At 32.1% G+C, this 19,282-nt stretch overlaps 2 protein-coding genes across 2 annotated transcripts; both read left to right on the forward strand.

The window, feature by feature from the left end:
- Nucleotides 1-9,529: 9,529 nt before the first annotated feature.
- LOC125370220 (putative disease resistance protein RGA3) lies at nt 9,530-9,835 on the forward strand. The gene has a single exon (XM_048375168.1). The coding sequence runs from the start codon at nt 9,530-9,532 to the stop codon at nt 9,833-9,835; it is 306 nt and encodes a 101-aa protein (XP_048231125.1).
- A 7-nt stretch (nt 9,836-9,842) lies between these two features.
- On the forward strand, nt 9,843-11,895 carry LOC107260737 (putative disease resistance protein RGA3). Its single transcript, XM_025159350.2, has 2 exons — nt 9,843-11,725; nt 11,834-11,895. The coding sequence occupies exon 1, from the start codon at nt 9,843-9,845 to the stop codon at nt 11,595-11,597; it is 1,755 nt and encodes a 584-aa protein (XP_025015118.2). The 3' UTR covers nt 11,598-11,725; nt 11,834-11,895.
- Nucleotides 11,896-19,282: the final 7,387 nt, after the last annotated feature.

Consider the following 19,282-nt stretch of genomic DNA (forward strand, 5'->3'; position numbering starts at 1 on the left):
AAAAATTGAATAACCAAAATATAATCATTTCTCAAATAGTTTACTTAAATAATTTCTTAAAATTTCAAACTAATTGGGTATAGAAAATAGCTCATTTATTTATCTAACATGAACATTCAAAATTTGTATTTAAATCATTCCAATTAAACCGAATAAAAATAAAGCTACAATTAACTTAAATAAAAATTTATTATTGAATATATAAAAATTTAGTGTTAAGGACTCGGTTCGTAATACCCGAATTTATTTTTAATAATAATAATAATAATAATAATAATAATAATAATAATAATAATATTAGTAATAATTACTAAACGAGTTTTTATTTAAATTAATATTACTTTATTTTTAATTAATTTGATTGGGATGATTTAAATAGAATTTCAATGCTAGATAAAAATAAGAGAGTTATTTTTCTATATCTAATTAGTTGATTTTTAAGAAATTAATTAAGTAAATTCTTTGAAAAATAAATTATAATTTTGGTCATTCAATTTTTCCCAATATGAATATATGAATTAAATTCTATATTTGAAAGTTAAGAAAGAATTAGTAAAGAATATTTTTATAAAAGAATTATTGGAGAAATGACAAATTTTAATTAGCTAATTGTGTTGATTTTAATTGAAAAAATAGTTAGCAAATTGATTAATTAAGTTAATTAAGTGTTAGGATTAAATTGATAATTAATTTTGAAATAGGGGTTAAAAATATAATTTTATTAATATAATGGATTTTTAATGAAAATTTGTATGGTTGGTATTTTTGTAATTAAGTGTATCGGTAAGGGTATTTTGGTAATTTTATATTTAAAAGCAAGGATATATAAGTAATTCCATATTTTCAACAATTCTAATTTGGCCCAAATTAAATAGTTAGTGGCTTAATTGAAAAACTAAAGAAAAGTTTAAGAGTTAATCGAAAATTTTACAGGGCGAAATTGTTAATAATTAAAAAAGTTGAGGGACTAAATAGTAAAAAAAAAAAAGTTCAGGGACTAAATGTCGATAAGGAAAGGAAGGAAAAGAAAGAAAGAAAGAAAGAAAGAAGGAAGGAAGAAGATAGGAAGAAGGAGGAAGGAGACGTCGACTTTGATGGCGGCCGAGGCAACTCATCGGTGAGCTCGTGGATATCGGTGGCAGCTGTAAACAGCGGCGGCGGGCGCCAGAGCAAGAAAGACAGTTGTAGCTTCCTTGTCACCGTGCGTGGCGTTCTCGGCGTCGGTAGTCGCTGTTCTTGGTGGCAAATGACTCCCCTCGACCTAAGCTTCATTTCAGTGGTGGTAGTGTCGCAAATGGTGGTCAGAGTTGGAAGTTCACGGTGGAGAGAGAAAATAGAGGCAGCTGGAGTTTTCGGGCTTTTCTGGCGAGCTTTGGCCGATCGGAGGGCATATCCGGACTCTCCTCAGCTCAAGCTTTCCAATCGCACTGGTTTCGCGGCGATCGGACTCCATTTGAAAATCGACGACTGAGATCGTCTGTAAATTTTACCGGATGATTGGGGGTCGGATCTGTAATACCTGGAATTTTTATATATTTAATAATGAGTATTTATTTAAATTAATTTTATTTTATCTTTATTTGGTTTAATTAGAATGATTTAAATGCAAATTTTAAATTTTAATATTAGACAATTAAATGAGTTATTTTTTTCTATACCCAATTTGTTGGATCTTTAAGAAATTAATTAAGTAAATTATTTGGAGGGTAAATTATAGTTTTGGTTATTCTAATTTTTTCCAATGTATATGTATATATATAAATAAAATTATATATTAAAAATTTATTTTTGGATGAGGATTAAAAGGATAATTTTATTATTATGGGGACTTAATGGAAATTTATAAGTTTGGTATTTTTATAAATAAATATGTCAGTCAGTGGTATATATGTAATTATGTATTTTCAATAATTCTAATTTGGCCCAAATTAATTAGTTAGGGGCTTAATTGAAAGGCTAAAGAAAGTTTAGGGGTTAAATTGGAGTTCTGCTGGATGAAATTGTAAGTAATTAAGAAGGTTAAGGGACCAAATTGTAAGAAAGGAAAGTTTGGGGGTCTAATGTCGATATTAAAAGAAAGGAAGAAGAGAGTGTCGGGGAGAGAGAAGAAGTTGCATGGAGGAGAAAAGGAAAGCGGATGCTGCGTCGTCCAATGTGGCGACGATTGCCGTGATGCCTCGGCCGGCGCACTGGCATCGGCATGCGCAAGTGACACCAGCGGTGTCGAAGAATCGCGAGGAAGAGGCAGCGACTTCCGGAGCCGTTCTGGCCGATCTTGGTGGCGATCGGCTCCTCTCGGCGAGGGCTTTCTTTTGGCACCAGCGGCGACGCTTGTGATGGCCGGAGACGAAAGATCCGGCAAAGTGAAATTTGTGGTGGCAGCCGCATTTTTTCGGCTTTTCCAGCGAGCTCCGACGGAGGATGGACGATCGAAGGACGTATCCCGACTCTCCTCAGCTCAAGCTTCGCAAAGGCACCAGTTTCGTGGCGATCAGGCTTTGTTTGCGAATCGACGACCAAGATCGTCTGCAAATCTCTCCGGACGATCGGGGGTCAGATCAGAAAATCGGAAGCGGGAATCATCATCAGCGCGTCGTTTTGAGTCCGATGGTGTGTTCGAATCGTCGATCGGACTCCGGCGGCTGGGGGCGAGTCGACCGAGCAATCAAGTGTCTCGGTAATTTTCTCTGGCCCGTTAATTTTGGGATTCTTAGTTTAATTGTGTGTCTATTGAATTGTGTTATGTATTAGATGATATTTGTGAGTTAAAAATAATTGTTTGTCGGATTGCTTACCATAGTCGTGTTTTTGTGCTGTGTGGCGGAGTCGGAAAAAATAGTGAAGTTTGGGGACCCGACTCCCGTTGTTTGGATTGTTAGATTTTTGATGTATTTTTCTGGCAGGTCCTGGACCCGTTTTATAGGGGGTAAATGTCTGTGTTGTAGGGGAGGTTCTGCTGAATTTTCAATAGAATTTACCGAGTCGAGATTCTTAGACAATCAGTCCTAGGAGTCTAGACCTAGGATTAATGATCGATTGTTTCAGCATTTTGATTAATTATTTTCCGTAATTAGATGATCTGTCTGTTCGGCTCGCTCCAACCGAGGCACCGGAGCAAAGCTAGGAGGTCGCCCAATTCTGTGAGTTAAAGTCATTTAATCATTGCATTATTGCTAAGTCTGATTTTAATATGCTATTTTAGAATTTATGCTTAATATGATTATTAGTATCGCAATATAAATGATTTCACTTGATTATTGATTATTGAAAATAATATAAATATTATGGTTAGTAATGTTATAATAATACAAACGTTATTATTTTTCTATGAATTGCACGTTGCTTTATCTTAAATCTTTAATCTTTACTTCGATATGTGTTGGATGATTTCATTAGACAATGATATTTATTAAATATGATGATTGCGATTTGGGAAATGTGGCTTGTAGAACATGCCGCCTGATGGGTTACACTAAGACCGCGTGCGCACCGGTAATGATCATGGACAGGTAATAAGATTATTATGAGTTTTGCCCTGGTCGAGCATGGCTCTCTGGGCTGATTTGAGTAAATTGTCGGAGGTAAGGTTCCTGGTCGAGCATTGCTCTCTAGGCGCCGGCTTATTTGGATACTTAAATGACCAGACTGGAGGTAAGGTCCCTAGTCGAGCATTGCTCTCTGGGCGCCAGTCTTATTGGAATAAGAGGGCTGAAAGGCTTAGGCAGATAGTGAATATTAAGTGACCAGACTGGAGTTAAGGACCCTGGTCGAGCTTCGCTCTCTGGGCGCCAGTCCTATTGGAATGAGATGCCGGAGTAAAGGTCCCTGGTCGAGCATTGCTCTCTGGGCGCCGGCATATTTGGATACTTAAGTGACCAGATTGGAGGTAAGGTCCCTGGTCGAGAATTGCTCTCTGGGCGCCAGTCTCATTGGATTAAGAGAGCCAAAATGGCTACTAGAATTTGGGGTTAGGGTTCTACTGAGCCACTCGTCCCGTAAAAGTAAAAATATATTATTTATTTATTTATTACGGTATTGATTATAATATGAGTTGTATTTATGTGCATGGTTTGATATACTGATTCGAATAATTAATATTTTCTGTGAAGACTGCAATAGTCTCTAGATTATTTGATTTTAACTCACTCTCGAGACTAACAGTCTCAATTTATTATTTTTTTCAGATCCGTGACTGTTAGTCTTCCTGCGACGTTATCTAGTAACCCGACTCATTCATCATCGGGTGATGTATTTGATTTGGTATGTAAATTGGTAAATCTTAGATTCTCCACAGTAGTAATAGTAGATGTATCAGTTATAAATTTTCTGAGTTTTGGGTCTCGCCTAGTTTTTCTGGCAGACCGATTTAATTGTGTAAAATTTAATGTTACTGTAAATTATGGTGTTAATAATAGTAAAAGTTGAGATGAGATTTGTTTGAGTTGTGAGTGTCAGGCTTACTACGGGATTCGGTGGCCTTATGCTTACCCATTCCCTAGTGCCGGTCACGGGCCCACGGATGGGGTCGTGACAAGATCGGAAGATCGAAAGTTGGGATCGTCATCAGCGCAGTATTTCGAGTCTGTAGGCGCGTTCGGATCGTCGATCGGACTCCAGCGGCTGGAGGCGAGTTGACCGAGTGATCAAGCGTCTCAGTAATTTTCTAGTCCGTTGATTTTAGAGTTTTTTGAGAAGAATTGTGTGATTAGTTATTGTGTTGAATATAAAAACATTATGTGAGGTTTACTTGTCGAAATAATAAATTGTCGAACCATCTGTCAGTTATCGTGATTTGTGTTGTGTGGTGAAGTCGGAAAAAATAATGTAGTGTGGTGGCCCGATTCCGGTTAAATAAATTGTTGAAATATTTAAAGTGTTTTCTCGCAGGTTCTGGACCCATAATACGGGGGGTAGACGTCCGTGTTTAGGGAGGTTCTGCCGAATTTTCGGTAGAATTTACCCGAGTCGAAAATTTTTAGACAATTTGATAGGAAATCATCATCTTAGCAACCATACACCCCAATAACTAATGAATTATGATACATATGGAATGCAAGAAAACACCCTCCAATCAAGATGATTCCAAAACCCAAGGATCTCCTCAAGTGAAGTTAGGGAAAACTAGTTCCAACAATGAAACTAGCACTTGAATTAAACTCCAAATGCCACAAACCAAGTATGATTTGATAAGTTAAGAATCAAACATAAGATTTTGGTTAGAGAATGCCATAAACTAAAAAATAGTTTGATAAGTTCAAAGTTCATGCAAGAACTTAAGTGAAAACATTCACAAAGAGCAAACAAAGATTATCATTCATCAATTCTATTTTACAAATGAATTTGGCTGTGATATTTATAGCCAAAACAAGACAAAGAAAGCTAAATGGATGTCTTTTGAGCTTTTCCACGTTTTTCCCATTAATTCCCCTTAAAACTCATTCAAAGTGGTTATTTTTATATTGATGGCCCTTATCTTGTAACTCTCAAATGACAATTAAATATGTGCACTCATTTGTAACTCTAGGCACAATACATATAACTCACACCTAATAAAATAATCCTTAATTAAATAAAGATAAAATAAAATAATTACTTAAGCTAAAACCCAAAAAGATAAGAACCCATGTAAATATGAATTAAGCCTAAAAGCCTAATCATGATCGAATGGCTTTTATTCTTTAAATGGACTGAATGCTTCATTATAAGGTTAATTATAAGGTTAGACTCTTGTTTTCATGCATGAGTTGCATTTCCATTTTGGATATTTTGGTGCATGCCTTCTCAATGGAATTTCATGGCAGCCTTGATTTATATCACAGTCAGTCCTACGAGTCTAGGCCTAGGGTTAATTGTCAAATTTTTAATGTTAGTGATTGAATTTTTTTCTGTGATTAGATAATCCGTCAGTTCGGCTCGCTCCACCCGAGGCATCGGAGCAGAACTAGGAGGTCGTCAGAACTATGAGTTAAGGTCATATATCTGTTCATGTGTCATGCTAAGATTTTACGTAATAGTTCTGATTAAATGATTTAATATTTTTATTATTTATTTAATTACTATTTATATATGTTTCATTTTCTACATTATGGTTTTTTAATTTCGTATTGACTCGGGATGAGGCGACAGTAGAACATGTCACCTGATGGATTGCATTAGGACCGCGTGCGCACTGGTATGAATTTGAGACAGAAAATAAGAGGGTAAAAGTTGGTAAATTTAAAAAGGTAAATTTAGGACTTGCCCTGGTCTAGTTTAACTTTCTGGGCTGAGCAGAGTGTGTTGGTCAGAGTAAAGGTCCCTAGTCGAGCGTTACTCTCTGGGCGCCAGCTTTATTGGAAACTTAAGTGACCAGACTGGACTTAAGAACCCTGGTCGAGCTTCACTCTCTGGGCGCCAGTCTTATTGGAGTAAGAGAGCTGAAAGGCTAAGACTGTTAGTGTTAATTAAATGACCGAACTGGATTTAAGGACCCTGGTTAAGCTTCGCTCTCTAGGCGCCAGTTCTGTTGTAATGAGAGAGTCGAGATTGTTAGTGATGGGGCTAGGCTTTTGCTGAGGTACTTCGTCCCGTAGTATGAAATAAATTTTATTTTATTTTACAGAAGCATAGCATGACACGTATTTTATTTTAATTAAGCATATGTTTTATTGAAGTGTTTATATTCATTTTTAGGATATATGATTTTAACTCGCTCTCGAGACTAATAGTCTTAATTTCTCTGTTTTTCAGGTGTTGTTAGTTTTGCTGCAGTTCTTTTCTCTAGTAGCCCGAATCCTTCATCTTCGGGTTAATGTAACTAAGTTTTGGTATGTTTGATTTTTAAACTTCTAGAATCTCCGCAATAGAAAATTTCAGACTTTCATTTTGAAACTTTATGTAAATTCAAATCTTGCCTATTTATGCTGGCAGACCAAATTGTAAATGTTGTATCTGATGGCTACAAGTTATTTGTGGAAATGTGCCAATGGTCAGAGTCCATATTACAATTTCTTTGAGTTAGTAAATAGTCAGGCTTACTACGGAATTTGGTGGCCTTAAGCCTATCCATTCCCTAGTGCCGGTCACGGGCCCACAGATCGGATCGTGACATTTATCACGTCATCTGAAGACTAAATCAATTGCATAGTAACATGTAATATTCTTTATGAAGCGTTTATTTGCTTTAGTTGGTTTTTAATCATAGGTAATTAATAGTAATAAATAAACCAATCAATGCAAATACAGCACTTCATAAAAAATATCACATGTTACTATGCAATCGGTTTGGTCTATGGACGATGTGATAAACAGAGTCTACCTAAGAATTTGTTGGACAAAAAAATTAGTTGTTGGTCACTTCAGCATGTGTCCAGATGTTGTTTAATTAATGTACTAATTGGTGCATCCTTATAAATATGATTATTAAATTTAAAATTTCTTTAAATTTTCTTATTGCCCAAAAGTATCAATTTTGGTTGAAAATCTAATGGTTATTTTTTGATAGCTTTTTTAAAACACTCGGTTCTCATTTGTTCTTGGGAAGAGAACGCATCTACTATGTTAAGGTCTGTTTGCTTTCTTGCATTCCTATGTACCTTTTATATCCTTTTAAAGCTAAACCTGCTATATCTGAGTTCAATCTGTAACTATGTATTTTTTCTTCTTGCTGATAGCTCAGAGGATAAACAACGATCGTAACTTGAAAAATGAGCTTCATTTTACTAACACTTTTGAGTTTGGAGGTTATAATATATTTTAGCATTTTCTTTCTCTATATTAGTGCATTTTTTAGATCAAAGATATTTATACTGTACTTATGATTAAACTCTATTATTGTATTTTCTTGTCTTGCATTTCAGGGTGGAGGAATTCCTTGGAGGAGTACACGTATTGTACAAATGATTCGTGAAGAGGTATGTTTTATTAATGTGGTTTCAGGAACAATATATGTTTGATTGTCCAATCCTGCTAAAACCACATGACATGAATGAATGAATGCTGGTTGCTCAGCATTGTTGTACTCCATATCTGTTCTAATTTACCAGAAGGGAAGACTAATGATTGTAGTAAGAGCATTCTCTATTGAGCAATTTCGAGAATTTAATGGCTCAGAGTCCTGGAATTTGTTGTTTCTGATAGCGCAGATGATGCTTTGAGTTCCATTGGCCAATGATCTTAAAAGAAGTCCTAGACTAGTGCAAGGATTGTCAATTGTATCCTAGGCATGTAAATTTTCAATTCGGTTCATAAATTATTGTTTGCATCAATTGTACCCAAGTAATTAGGCACATTCTGGTGATGATTCTTTTATGTGAACAGTATTTGCTCATTCAAGTAATTGGGAACTGATCTATGTCCTAAGAGCCATCAAATGGTGGCATTATTCATAACTCTTTTCCATTATGATATAATTTGAAAGAAAAAAAGAATGGAAGTCCATTGCTTGGTGGCCCTTAGAGGTCAGACAGAACTCTCATCACTCCCATTATATTGGAAGTTCACTCTAACATCAGGGTGTATCTTACAGTGAACATAATATCAATAACTAATTAAGAAAGTTAATAAAATGACAAGCATTGTATATTTATGATTTCTTTCTACCATTAGCTCATTTCTGAAGACCCTTCAATGGGCTGTTGACATATGATATTAAGAGTGGTTTCTTGTTTCAAGTCCTATTCCATCCATTTGTGATGTAAAGGTGTACTGATTTCTCATAGGATGTCTTGTGAATGGAATTTGATTCTCATAAAGTTGAGTAAATTTGAATTTTGGTTGCTAAGCCCATTAGTCTTTCCAAAAATGGTGTTTGTTAACAAGAGAATGAATATCGTTGCTGGCTGATCTCACTACAAAGAAAGGATGAAAGTGACGAACACAAGAGGAAGTTCCAATAGCTTATGTATCTTCTCTAATGCTAGAATAGTATTATGATTTCATTAGTTAGTGTTGAGAAAGAATGAATTCAATAGGGTATATAATGGATTAATTTATTTTCGAAGATAAACAAGTTATTTATATATCCATAGAAATTAAGATTAGCGCAAGGCACATATTATTACAAGTCAAAGAAAGATCCGAGTAAAACACAATAGATGGCTTTCTTTCCATGATTTTACTGTACAAATCACTAATTACCAATTCAAATTCAATAATTCAAGAGTTTGGTGGAACGAAGTTTCATGGTTCTTTCCAATGAGTGGGCAAAGTTAATAGTCAATACCGTGTGGGGACACTGGTCAAAAAGAAATTTTTTGCTATTATCATAAAGCAGAGCAAACAAAAGTTTCACATGTATATGGAAAATGATTGGTGGATGAGGTATAGGAACGTAATTATTTATTTCATTACTGGATTTAACGTGTGGGGGGCTGAATTGGAAGCACAGAAAATTTAATTACTGTATAACAGTATGATTTCGCAGGTTTAGGTAATTAATTAGTTTACCCTTTCAGATCTTCTTTCCGGCCGCCCCCTCGTTACTCTATTTTTCTTTCTCTTTGTTCTCTGCTTTTCTTTCCTTTTCAAGAGATCAGTGATCCAAATTAATATGGCAGACGCACTTCTTTCAGCTCTTGCAAGTACAATCTTGACAAACTTAAATTCTTTGGTACTTGGTGAGTTTGCAATTGCTGGTGGCTTGAAAACTGAGCTCAATAATCTCGAAAGCCCTTTCACTACTATCCAAGCTGTTCTCCATGATGCAGAGGAGAAGCAGTGGAAGAGTGAGGCCATGAAGAACTGGTTGCATAAGCTCAAGGATGCAGCTTATGAAGCTGATGATGTTCTTAATGAGTATGCGATACAAGCTCAAAGGCGCAGGCTACCAAAAGATCTAACATTCTGTTGCTTTTAAAGTAAAGATGTCCCATAAGTTGAAGAGTGTTACGAAGAAGTTAGATGCCATTTCTAGTGAAAGGCATAAGTTCCACTTAAGAGAGGAAGCTATTGGGGATAGAGAAGTTGGTATCTTAGATTGGCGACATACCACTTCTCTTGTTAATGAGTCAGAAATCATAGGGAGAGATGAGGAGAAAGAGGAGTTGGTCAATTTGTTGCTAACCAGTTCACAAGATCTTTCTGTTTATGCTATATGCGGCATGGGAGGACTTGGAAAGACTACACTTGCTCAGTTAGTCTACAATGATGCAACCCTAGAAAGGCATTTTGATTTGAGAATTTGGGTTTGTGTATCTGATGATTTTGACTTAAGGAGGTTGACAGTAGCCAACCTAGAGTCCATTGGAGACAGCCCTTGTGACTATCAAGAGTTGGATCCCTTGCAACGAAAGCTCCGAGAAAAGTTGAGTGGAAAAAAATTCTTGCTTATGCTGGATGATGTGTGGAATGAGTCCGGTGATAAGTGGCATGGGCTAAAAAATATGATAAGTCGTGGAGCCACAGGTAGTATTGTGGTAGTAACTACCCGTAACGAGAAGATTGCTCTTACGATGGACACAAATCATATACACCACATTGGGAGACTGTCAGATGATGATTCTTGGTCTTTGTTTGAGCAGCGGGCATTTGGGTTAGGAAGCAAAGAGGAGCATGCACATTTGGAAACCATAGGAAGAGCCATAGTCAAGAAGTGTGGAGGAGTTCCTCTAGCAATTAAGGCCATGGGAAGCTTGATGCGTCTCAAAAGAAAAGAGAGTGAATGGTTATCTGTCAAGGAAAGTGAGATTTGGGAGTTACCAGATGAGAATGTTTTACCTGCTTTGAGGTTGAGTTATAATCATCTAGCACCGCATTTGAAACAGTGCTTTGCATTTTGCTCTATATTTCCAAAAGATTACCTCATGGAGAAGGACAAGTTGATAGGACTATGGATGGCAAGTGGCTTCATTCCATGCAAAGGACAAATGGACTTGCACGACAAGGGCCAGGAGATTTTTAGTGAATTAGTTTTCAGGTCATTTTTTCAAGATGTGAAAGAGGATTTCTTGGGAAACAAGACCTGTAAAATGCATGATCTTGTTCATGATCTTGCAAAATCAATTATGGAAGAAGAGTGCAGATTGATTGAGCCCAATAAGATCCTAGAAGCTTCAAAGAGGGTTCGTCACTTGAGTATTTACTGGGATTCAGACCTTTTGTCTTTTTCTGACAGCAACAACGGCTTCAAAGATCTATCATTGCGTTCAATCATTTTGGTTACTAGATGCCCTGGTGGTCTCCGCACGTTTTCTTTTCACTTGTCCGGGCAGAAGCATTTGAGAATCCTGGATTTATCATCTAATGGCTTATTTTGGGATAAACTGCCGAAGTCAATTGATGGTTTGAAACATTTGAGGTATTTAGATTTCTCTCACTCGGCAATCAAAAGTCTACCGGAATCAATAATCTCCCTCAAAAATTTGCAGACACTGAATCTTATATTTTGCTATTTTCTCTACAAATTACCAAAAGGTTTGAAGCACATGAAAAATCTCATGTATCTTGACATCACTGATTGTGAGTCACTGAGATATATGCCTGCTGGAATGGGACAATTGACTCGTCTGAGAAAGCTCAGCATCTTCATCGTGGGCAAAGACAATGGCTGTGGCATAGGGGAGCTGAAAGAATTGAATCTTGGGGGGAGCTTTAAGCATCAAAAAGCTCGATCACGTTAAAAGTCGTACAGTTGCGAAAAATGCAAATTTGATGCAGAAAAAGGATCTTAAATTACTGAGCCTATGTTGGTCAGGAAAGGGAGAAGACAATAACAACTTATCAGAAGAGGTTCTTGATGTCCTCTGATGTGCGTAAAATACACACATCTAAATGGGGTTTTTAAGATTGATTTTATGGATATTTGGATGTGAATTGGTCTCAACACTCACCTTATACATATGTTTGTGTGCATTAGGTCCAAAAGAGGTCAAAGGATGAAAAAGAAAGAATTGGAGCATAATTGGACGTCAAAGCTGCCGAAACGAGCTAAGTACGAGCATGAGGAAGCTGAACATGGCCGTGTTGATCTCAACACTGGCCGTGTTCTCAACACGGTCACAAACATAGGCCGTGTTACCAACACGGGGACAAACACGGCCGTGTTGGCCATCAAAGAAGAAGTAGATTTTAGGGAGCACGACCACAGAGAGTAACACGGCCAGGAACAACATCCCGTGTTGAGAACACGGCCAGGAACACGGCCGTGTTGGAGGCGACAGGGGGTATTAATTAAAAGAACGAAAAGAAGAGAAAGAGAGGAGGCTAGGGTTAGAACGTCCTAAACCCTAATTTTTCTTTCTCTAAGGGTTTTCTGAGTTGAAACTAAGAGAAAAGGAGACTTGGATCAAGGTTTCAATCAGATTCCCTTGAAGGATCGAAGATTGGGCGAGGTTCGTTGATTGATTTTCAAATCGAGCAAGAGGAACAAGAATCGATTCAATTGGAGCAAAAGGATTTGGGGTTGTTTACTCTCATCCAAGGGTGTAATCGGGTTTTCTCTACCTTTGCTTATTGTTGTAATTGAATTCTTGTATACTTTGAGAATGAACATGATTAGCTAGATTGATTAAATCCATTGGGATTTCTTTACTATGTTGGCTTGATATTATATTGTTGGATTGTTTGGGTTAATTTTGTATTCTTCTTGTTTTCAGTATTAATAAGATAATGCATTATTCATGAGACGTTGTGAATTGTGTGTTTAGATTGCTTTATGTGACTGAGAAGTCCATTTGGCAATTGGAATTTTGAATAGCAAGAACTGGTTAATAATCGCTTAGAGATAAGGATAATTAACTAGCCGGATTAAGAATTAACAAAGCTTAATAGAGGCAGATTAAAGCTTAATGCTAATTTAAGAATCAATCGTTAGGAAGAGATTCCAACTTTAGGTTATTAGGTTTAGGAATTCGGTTATCTCGAGAGAGAAACCGAATTGAGTTAAGAATTCGGCCCACGGGTAGCATAATTAGACTCACCGATCCTTTATCTTTTGTTTGATTGCCAACTAGTTTAGATTCCCTTTGGGTTTGTCTTCTTGTCTTGATTATTTCGTTTATCAATCACTCTTGCATCTCCCTTAGGACTTAGCTTGTAGCTATTAGTTAGTTTAGAAATTATTTATCGCTAATTTTAGGTTAATATAACAAAGAACAAAGGAGTAACTCTGGGCTTTCACTTTCCCGAGGAATACGACCTTGATACTCGCCATTAGTGCTAGACTGCATCGATAGGTACACTGCCTTAGATTGTAGCTAACACGAGTAGCACCCATCAGCCTCCAACCCCATTCAGATTTACAGGTGTTGGAAATAATCAAAATCCAGGTTCAAAACTTCCAAATTGGATGATGGAATTAGTTCTACCAAATCTAGTGGAAATCAAGCTGGTAGATTGTTATAGATGTGAACATCTTCCACCTTTTGGAAAACTGATGTTTCTTAAGAGTCTCAAATTAGAAGGAATAGATGGTCTGAAGTGTATTGGGAATGAGATATACGGAAATGGAGAAACTTCATTCCCATCTCTGGAGAGCTTGAGTCTTAGACGTATGGATGATTTAGAGAAATTGAAAATGGTGGATGGTAGAGACCTTTTTCCAGTCCTGAAAAGCTTAAGTATCAGTGATTGCCCTAAATTGGAGGCATTACCAAGTATACCATCGGTCAAAACTCTAGAACTTTGTGGAGGAAGTGAAGTGTTAATTGGGTCGGTTCAGAAATTTGCTTTTATTGTCAAACTAGTCATTAAAGGCTATAAGAAGTTGACACATCTTCCAGATGCACTGTTGCAAAACCATACACTACTGGAGGATCTAGAAATTTGTGACATGTGCAGTCTCAAGTCATTGTCAAATCAGCTAGATAAACTATCTGCTCTTAAAAGTTTGAGATTTGAGTTGTGTGGAGAACTTGAAAGGATGCCTGAAGGTCTCTGTAGCCTCAACTCATTGGGTATACTACATATATGGAACTGTGGAATTAAGTCCTTCCCACCAATTAATGAATTCTGTGGCTTATCTTCTCTAACTCATTTATCCTTTCTAAATTGTAAAGAACTTTCATTTCTATCAGAGGGAGTGAGACATCTGACGGCGCTCGAGGGTTTGTCTCTTAATGGTCATCCGAAGCTGAATTCATTGCCCGAGAGTATCGGACATCTCACTGTTCTTCGATATCTACAAATTTGGAATTGCAAGGGATTGTCTTCTCTACCAAATCAGATAGGAAATCTCACGTCTCTTTCATATTTGGAAATCGATTGTTGCCCTAACTTAATGTGTTTGCCGGATGGGATGCATAACCTGAAGCAGCTGAATAAGCTTGCAATTTTTGGTTGTCCAATTCTAGAGAGGCGATGCGAGAAAGGTAGAGGAGAGGATTGGCCGAAGATAGCTCACATTCCCACCCATGTTCGCTCAGAAAGTAGGTTTGAGGCAGACAGTTAGTGTTCTTAATTTTTCTTAATAATTTCAACAGTTATTTAAGATTTGTTGAATATATATATATTTTTATTTTTTAAGAACTGAATTGGCTTTTGTGATATTGGTGTTGGAGCGGATTATTTTATGGTTTTTGGATAATTAATTATCTGCAAATTATTTGGCATTCTAATTGTGTTGTTGATAGAGAGAGAAACTAATAAAAGTTTTACAAATTCTTGAATTTTATTTTCAATGAATTTCTAGAATATCACATAATAGAAATGTGTAATAAATTATTAATAATTAAAGAAATGCGTCAGGCTAAATTAAGCAAATGGTTAGCAGTTGAAGAATCTGAAGTTCTAATTACGAGCTTCACAATATTCCAGAAAATAAAATAACAAAATAAGTGCATTTTTTGTAATGTGAAAAACAAGGGAATATTGATCAAATAAAGCTTTCTACACTTCACGTTTTAGATTCTATTCCTTTTCCCTTTTATCACTTTTCATTTAAATTAAAATAAAAAAGAAAATTGAGATTTGAAGATTCAGTCTTAAAAATTAACATAAGCCAAAAGCCAAAAGCCAAAAGCCAAAGACCAAAAACTCTGTCAATATATTTATGAAATCGATTTATCTTGATTTTCAATTTCAATAATTAAATTTAGTTTTGGTGGAAAAAGAACTTCAAGAAAACAAATAAAACAATAATAAATAATTTTTTTACATACAGTCGTAATATAAAGATATGTAGCAGCTTGTTATATCATATTTAACTTTATCAAATACTTTGGTTATATATATATATATATAATTAATAATATTTATCTCAATTACTTTAAAATATTTAAGACATATTTATGAATATATTCTTACATTTCTATTATTATTATTAATTTTTAATGTCATATGACATGTTTATGAAAATATAGTACTGTTATTTTGACATCCAACGAGGCAAAAATTCATTAAAGATTCAATAAGTTGAATTTGTGAAGCAGTAAAGCAATTAATTAATATTGAAATTAATGCATAACCTCCCATGTTAAATGTAGAATTTTTTTTTCAATTTTTTATTGTTCTATGTTTATATAAATATCATCTTTATATTATTATTGCTTTTATTTTTTCTATTTATTAAATTAATATTCTTAATAATACTAATCACAATGTATTTTTAATAAAAAAATTTATTTATATATTCATACTTTTACATATGTTATGATATAACATAAATTAAATAATGTTATGATATATATAAAAGAAATAAAATCGAAATACTTTTTAAGTGTATTAATAATTTCAAATAAAATTACTTTTAAATATATATATTTTTTAATATGTTATAATATGATACTAGATATGAAAGAATTTTTAAGACGAATCTTTTATATGTTTATCATTAAAATATTATCTTTAAGACAGCCTCTATAATATGTATTCTTTTTCTTAAATTATTAGTTAATATATTAGTATATTTTATAAATATTAATAAATATATCATTTTTAATTGGATCCCATAAAGTTCAATTAAATATAACTTAGTCTCACATGTTTATAGATTTTATTTCAATTATTTATTTTTAACGGTTTAAATTGCTCTTTTAAGAATTATACACACAAAAGTTAATGATGGTCATTAAAATTATAATAAGATAAAGATAATAAAATATCCAACATAACTAATTGTAATTAGAAATTAATATTAATTAGAACTAGTTATGCTTAAGGGAATATAAACAGATTAATATGTAAAATATTAATTTTATTTCTTTTTTCGAAATCGAATCTTAGAGGTTTAAGAACAGTAAAAGTGCATTAACTACATATATCAATTATCGTATGAAAATGAAGATCCAAAATTGAAAAAACAAAATCATGGTCCAGAAGAATTAAATTTAACTCAATTTCGTTGGTATCACTATATTTTATTAATGTGCACAAGCTTTTAATTTAATATTGTAACTATGGATTTTTATTTAAGAAAATAAAAATTATCAGTCATGAATAATTAGACTCATTATTATTAATCTAATAAAAAATAAATTATCTAAAAATTACATATTTTTAGTATTGCACGTAATCTTTTATATTTATAATTTTATGCATATTCATATTAGCAAATATTAATATTAAAAGTAAAAATTTGATATATAAATATTAATATTTAAATATAATATATTTGACTATATATACTAATTCAAGTAAGATTGCATAATAATTAAATAGAATCTTTATAATTATTCATTATATATAAAAATAATAAATTTTCCTTAATTATTAACTCTTTATAGAAATATATACAAAAGGTTATTAATAATTAAAACAAGGAAGAATAAGGGAAAACTAAACACAATTTCTAAACTAATAATTCTAAGAATGAAATAAAATCCAAATTATTTAATGCATGAGGTACTAATGTGGGTAATAAATATAGAAATATCAGAATTATGCATGAAAATTATAAATTTTATTCTTCATTAGATGAGTTCTATTGTATGTGTATATTTTTCTCTCAAAATATTATTAATGTGTTAATAATATTTTTAAATTTATATTTAATAATTATTTTATCTTTAATTGTATGAGTAATAATAAATCCATTGATCAAGATTTACGTGCATGTCCCCTGGGTAAGAAACTAGTCTTTTTAAAACAGCTAATAATTCGTACTTAGGATGCACCTTCATTTCCCTTTCTTTTCTCTTTCTCATTTACAAAAAAAATTAAAGAAACAAACAAAAATCTCATTTTTCTTTTATTTTAGCTGCTTCTCATAAAATAAATTACAGAATGTAATTTTTCTGCAATAAACTTTTATATAGATTAATTTTTTATTTACATACATTGCAGATAAATATTAATTATTTGACTTATTATAATTTAAAAAATAAAATAATATTTTTTTAAATTTGTATATGTTGTAAAAATATATGTAAATATTTAAATAATTATACAATATATAATAATTATATTCAGCAAATACTTTATGGTATGAACTATTTTTATCTTTTCTTACTTTAAAAAATTATAGAATTTAAATCTTTTAAATTCTAATATTATATTTAGGTTAAAATATCTAAAATATATCTAAGCCATTATCAATGTTTAGAATAAATATAATTAAATGGAAGTTTCATAAATTAAATTTTAAGAATTTCTAAAATGTAAAAAGATTATTCAAATTATTATAAAAATTTTAGAAAGTCTTTATATTTGAATAATGTCAATTACTTTGAAATTATTATTAAATTTTAATGATGAGTTAATAATTTATTATTTTAGATGATATGCATTGGTCACAGCATTACTACTGTATATATAAATTTTAATTGTGATCTTTTATGAATTTAAATATTTTATTTTATTTTTATCATTATAGAATTAAATAAATAAATAATTTTCATGTACGTACAATGTACATAAATATTAATAATTGAATTTGTTAATGCACTGTTCTATTAATTTAATTCTAGTATAGGTGTTATATCTTTATTTTGATTTAACATCTAACTAAAGATAATAAATATATTCTACAATTTTTTTATATAACTGAAATTCTATTTTGAAGAATTTATATTTTTCTAATAAAATATGTTATTAATAAATTTAAAAAGCCATATAGGATTTTAACTAAGATACTACTAATTATATATATAAAAATTTTAATAACTGAAATTCATTATTTGTTATTTAAGAAAAATATCTTTTTAGTGTATTGCATATTCTTAAGTAAATTAGACATTTGTAGTGAGTTTTTTGAATTTATAAATATATTCATACCTAATATACATTATTTAAAAATTTGTTATTAGTTTATATAATATTATTATCTAATATAATATTAATTTTATATCCTAATAAAAGTTTTAAATTAAAAGTATTTAAATAATAATTGATTATAACACTTTGATATAATTATGCACATATATTCTAATTGTTGCTTAATATTAGTTAAAAGATCTATTTTATAACCAATGTTAGTACTAATAGAGTTCAACATTGGTTTAACATCAAACTAAAAATAATAAATATTTTATAATCTTTTTATATAGCTAAAATTCTACTTTAAGAATTTATATTTTTGTATTTTAATAAAATATATCATTAATAAATTTAATAAATTCTTTTTAGTGTATGTTGGAAATTCTTAAATAAATTAGACGTTTGTAGTGAGTTTTTTGAATTTCTATAAAAATTTATACCTAATTATAGTATTTGAAATTTTTTATTAGTTTATATAATATTATAATTATAGAATTATCTAATATAATATGAATCTTGTTTCCTAACAAAAGTTAAATTAAAAGTACTTAAATGATAATTGATTACAACACTTTTATATGATTATGTATGTATATTATAATTGTTAGTGAGCTTGTTTTGCTTAATATAATTTAAGAAATCTATTTTATGACCAATGTTGAAGTCCTAATAAAGTTGGACAACCAATGTTAAAATCCTAATAGAGTTAGATTTCTAGAATTAGATTTATACTTGATAAATTATTAGTATTTTTATTTTTATTAAAATTAATTAATAGATGATCTAATTAAGTCAATTAATTAATTGAACATCAATAAGACTATTTTAGTAAATTTTTTTGTCTTCTCCTTTCGCACTTTTATATATACTGGTTTTTTCTCCACAACTATTGGATGTGAATTTAACATTTGGACTCGTTATTTTTTATTTAATAAAGAAATAAAATAATTAAGAAAATAAAATTTAGTATGCTAGATATTTATAATACCTTAACTATTTGCCAATTTCATAAAAAAAATTTAATAGGTCTAATTGCCAAAAAAATCATATACTTTATACTTGTTATCAAATCTAATATGATTCAAATTTTTTTAATTTTAGCATCAAACTTTAACATTGATTTCGATTTTAACCTCTAGTGAAATTTTCAATAAAATTTGTTGACGTGATATGA

Source organism: Ricinus communis, chromosome 5 (genome assembly GCF_019578655.1).
Source record: "Ricinus communis isolate WT05 ecotype wild-type chromosome 5, ASM1957865v1, whole genome shotgun sequence".
NCBI lineage: Eukaryota > Viridiplantae > Streptophyta > Magnoliopsida > Malpighiales > Euphorbiaceae > Ricinus > Ricinus communis.

Bases quoted from the DNA above. Each gene is read 5' to 3' on its own strand.
- LOC125370220 (XM_048375168.1), top strand. From the start codon at position 9,530: ATGGCAGACGCACTTCTTTCAGCTCTTGCAAGTACAATCTTGACAAAC.
- LOC107260737 (XM_025159350.2), top strand. From the start codon at position 9,843: ATGTCCCATAAGTTGAAGAGTGTTACGAAGAAGTTAGATGCCATTTCT.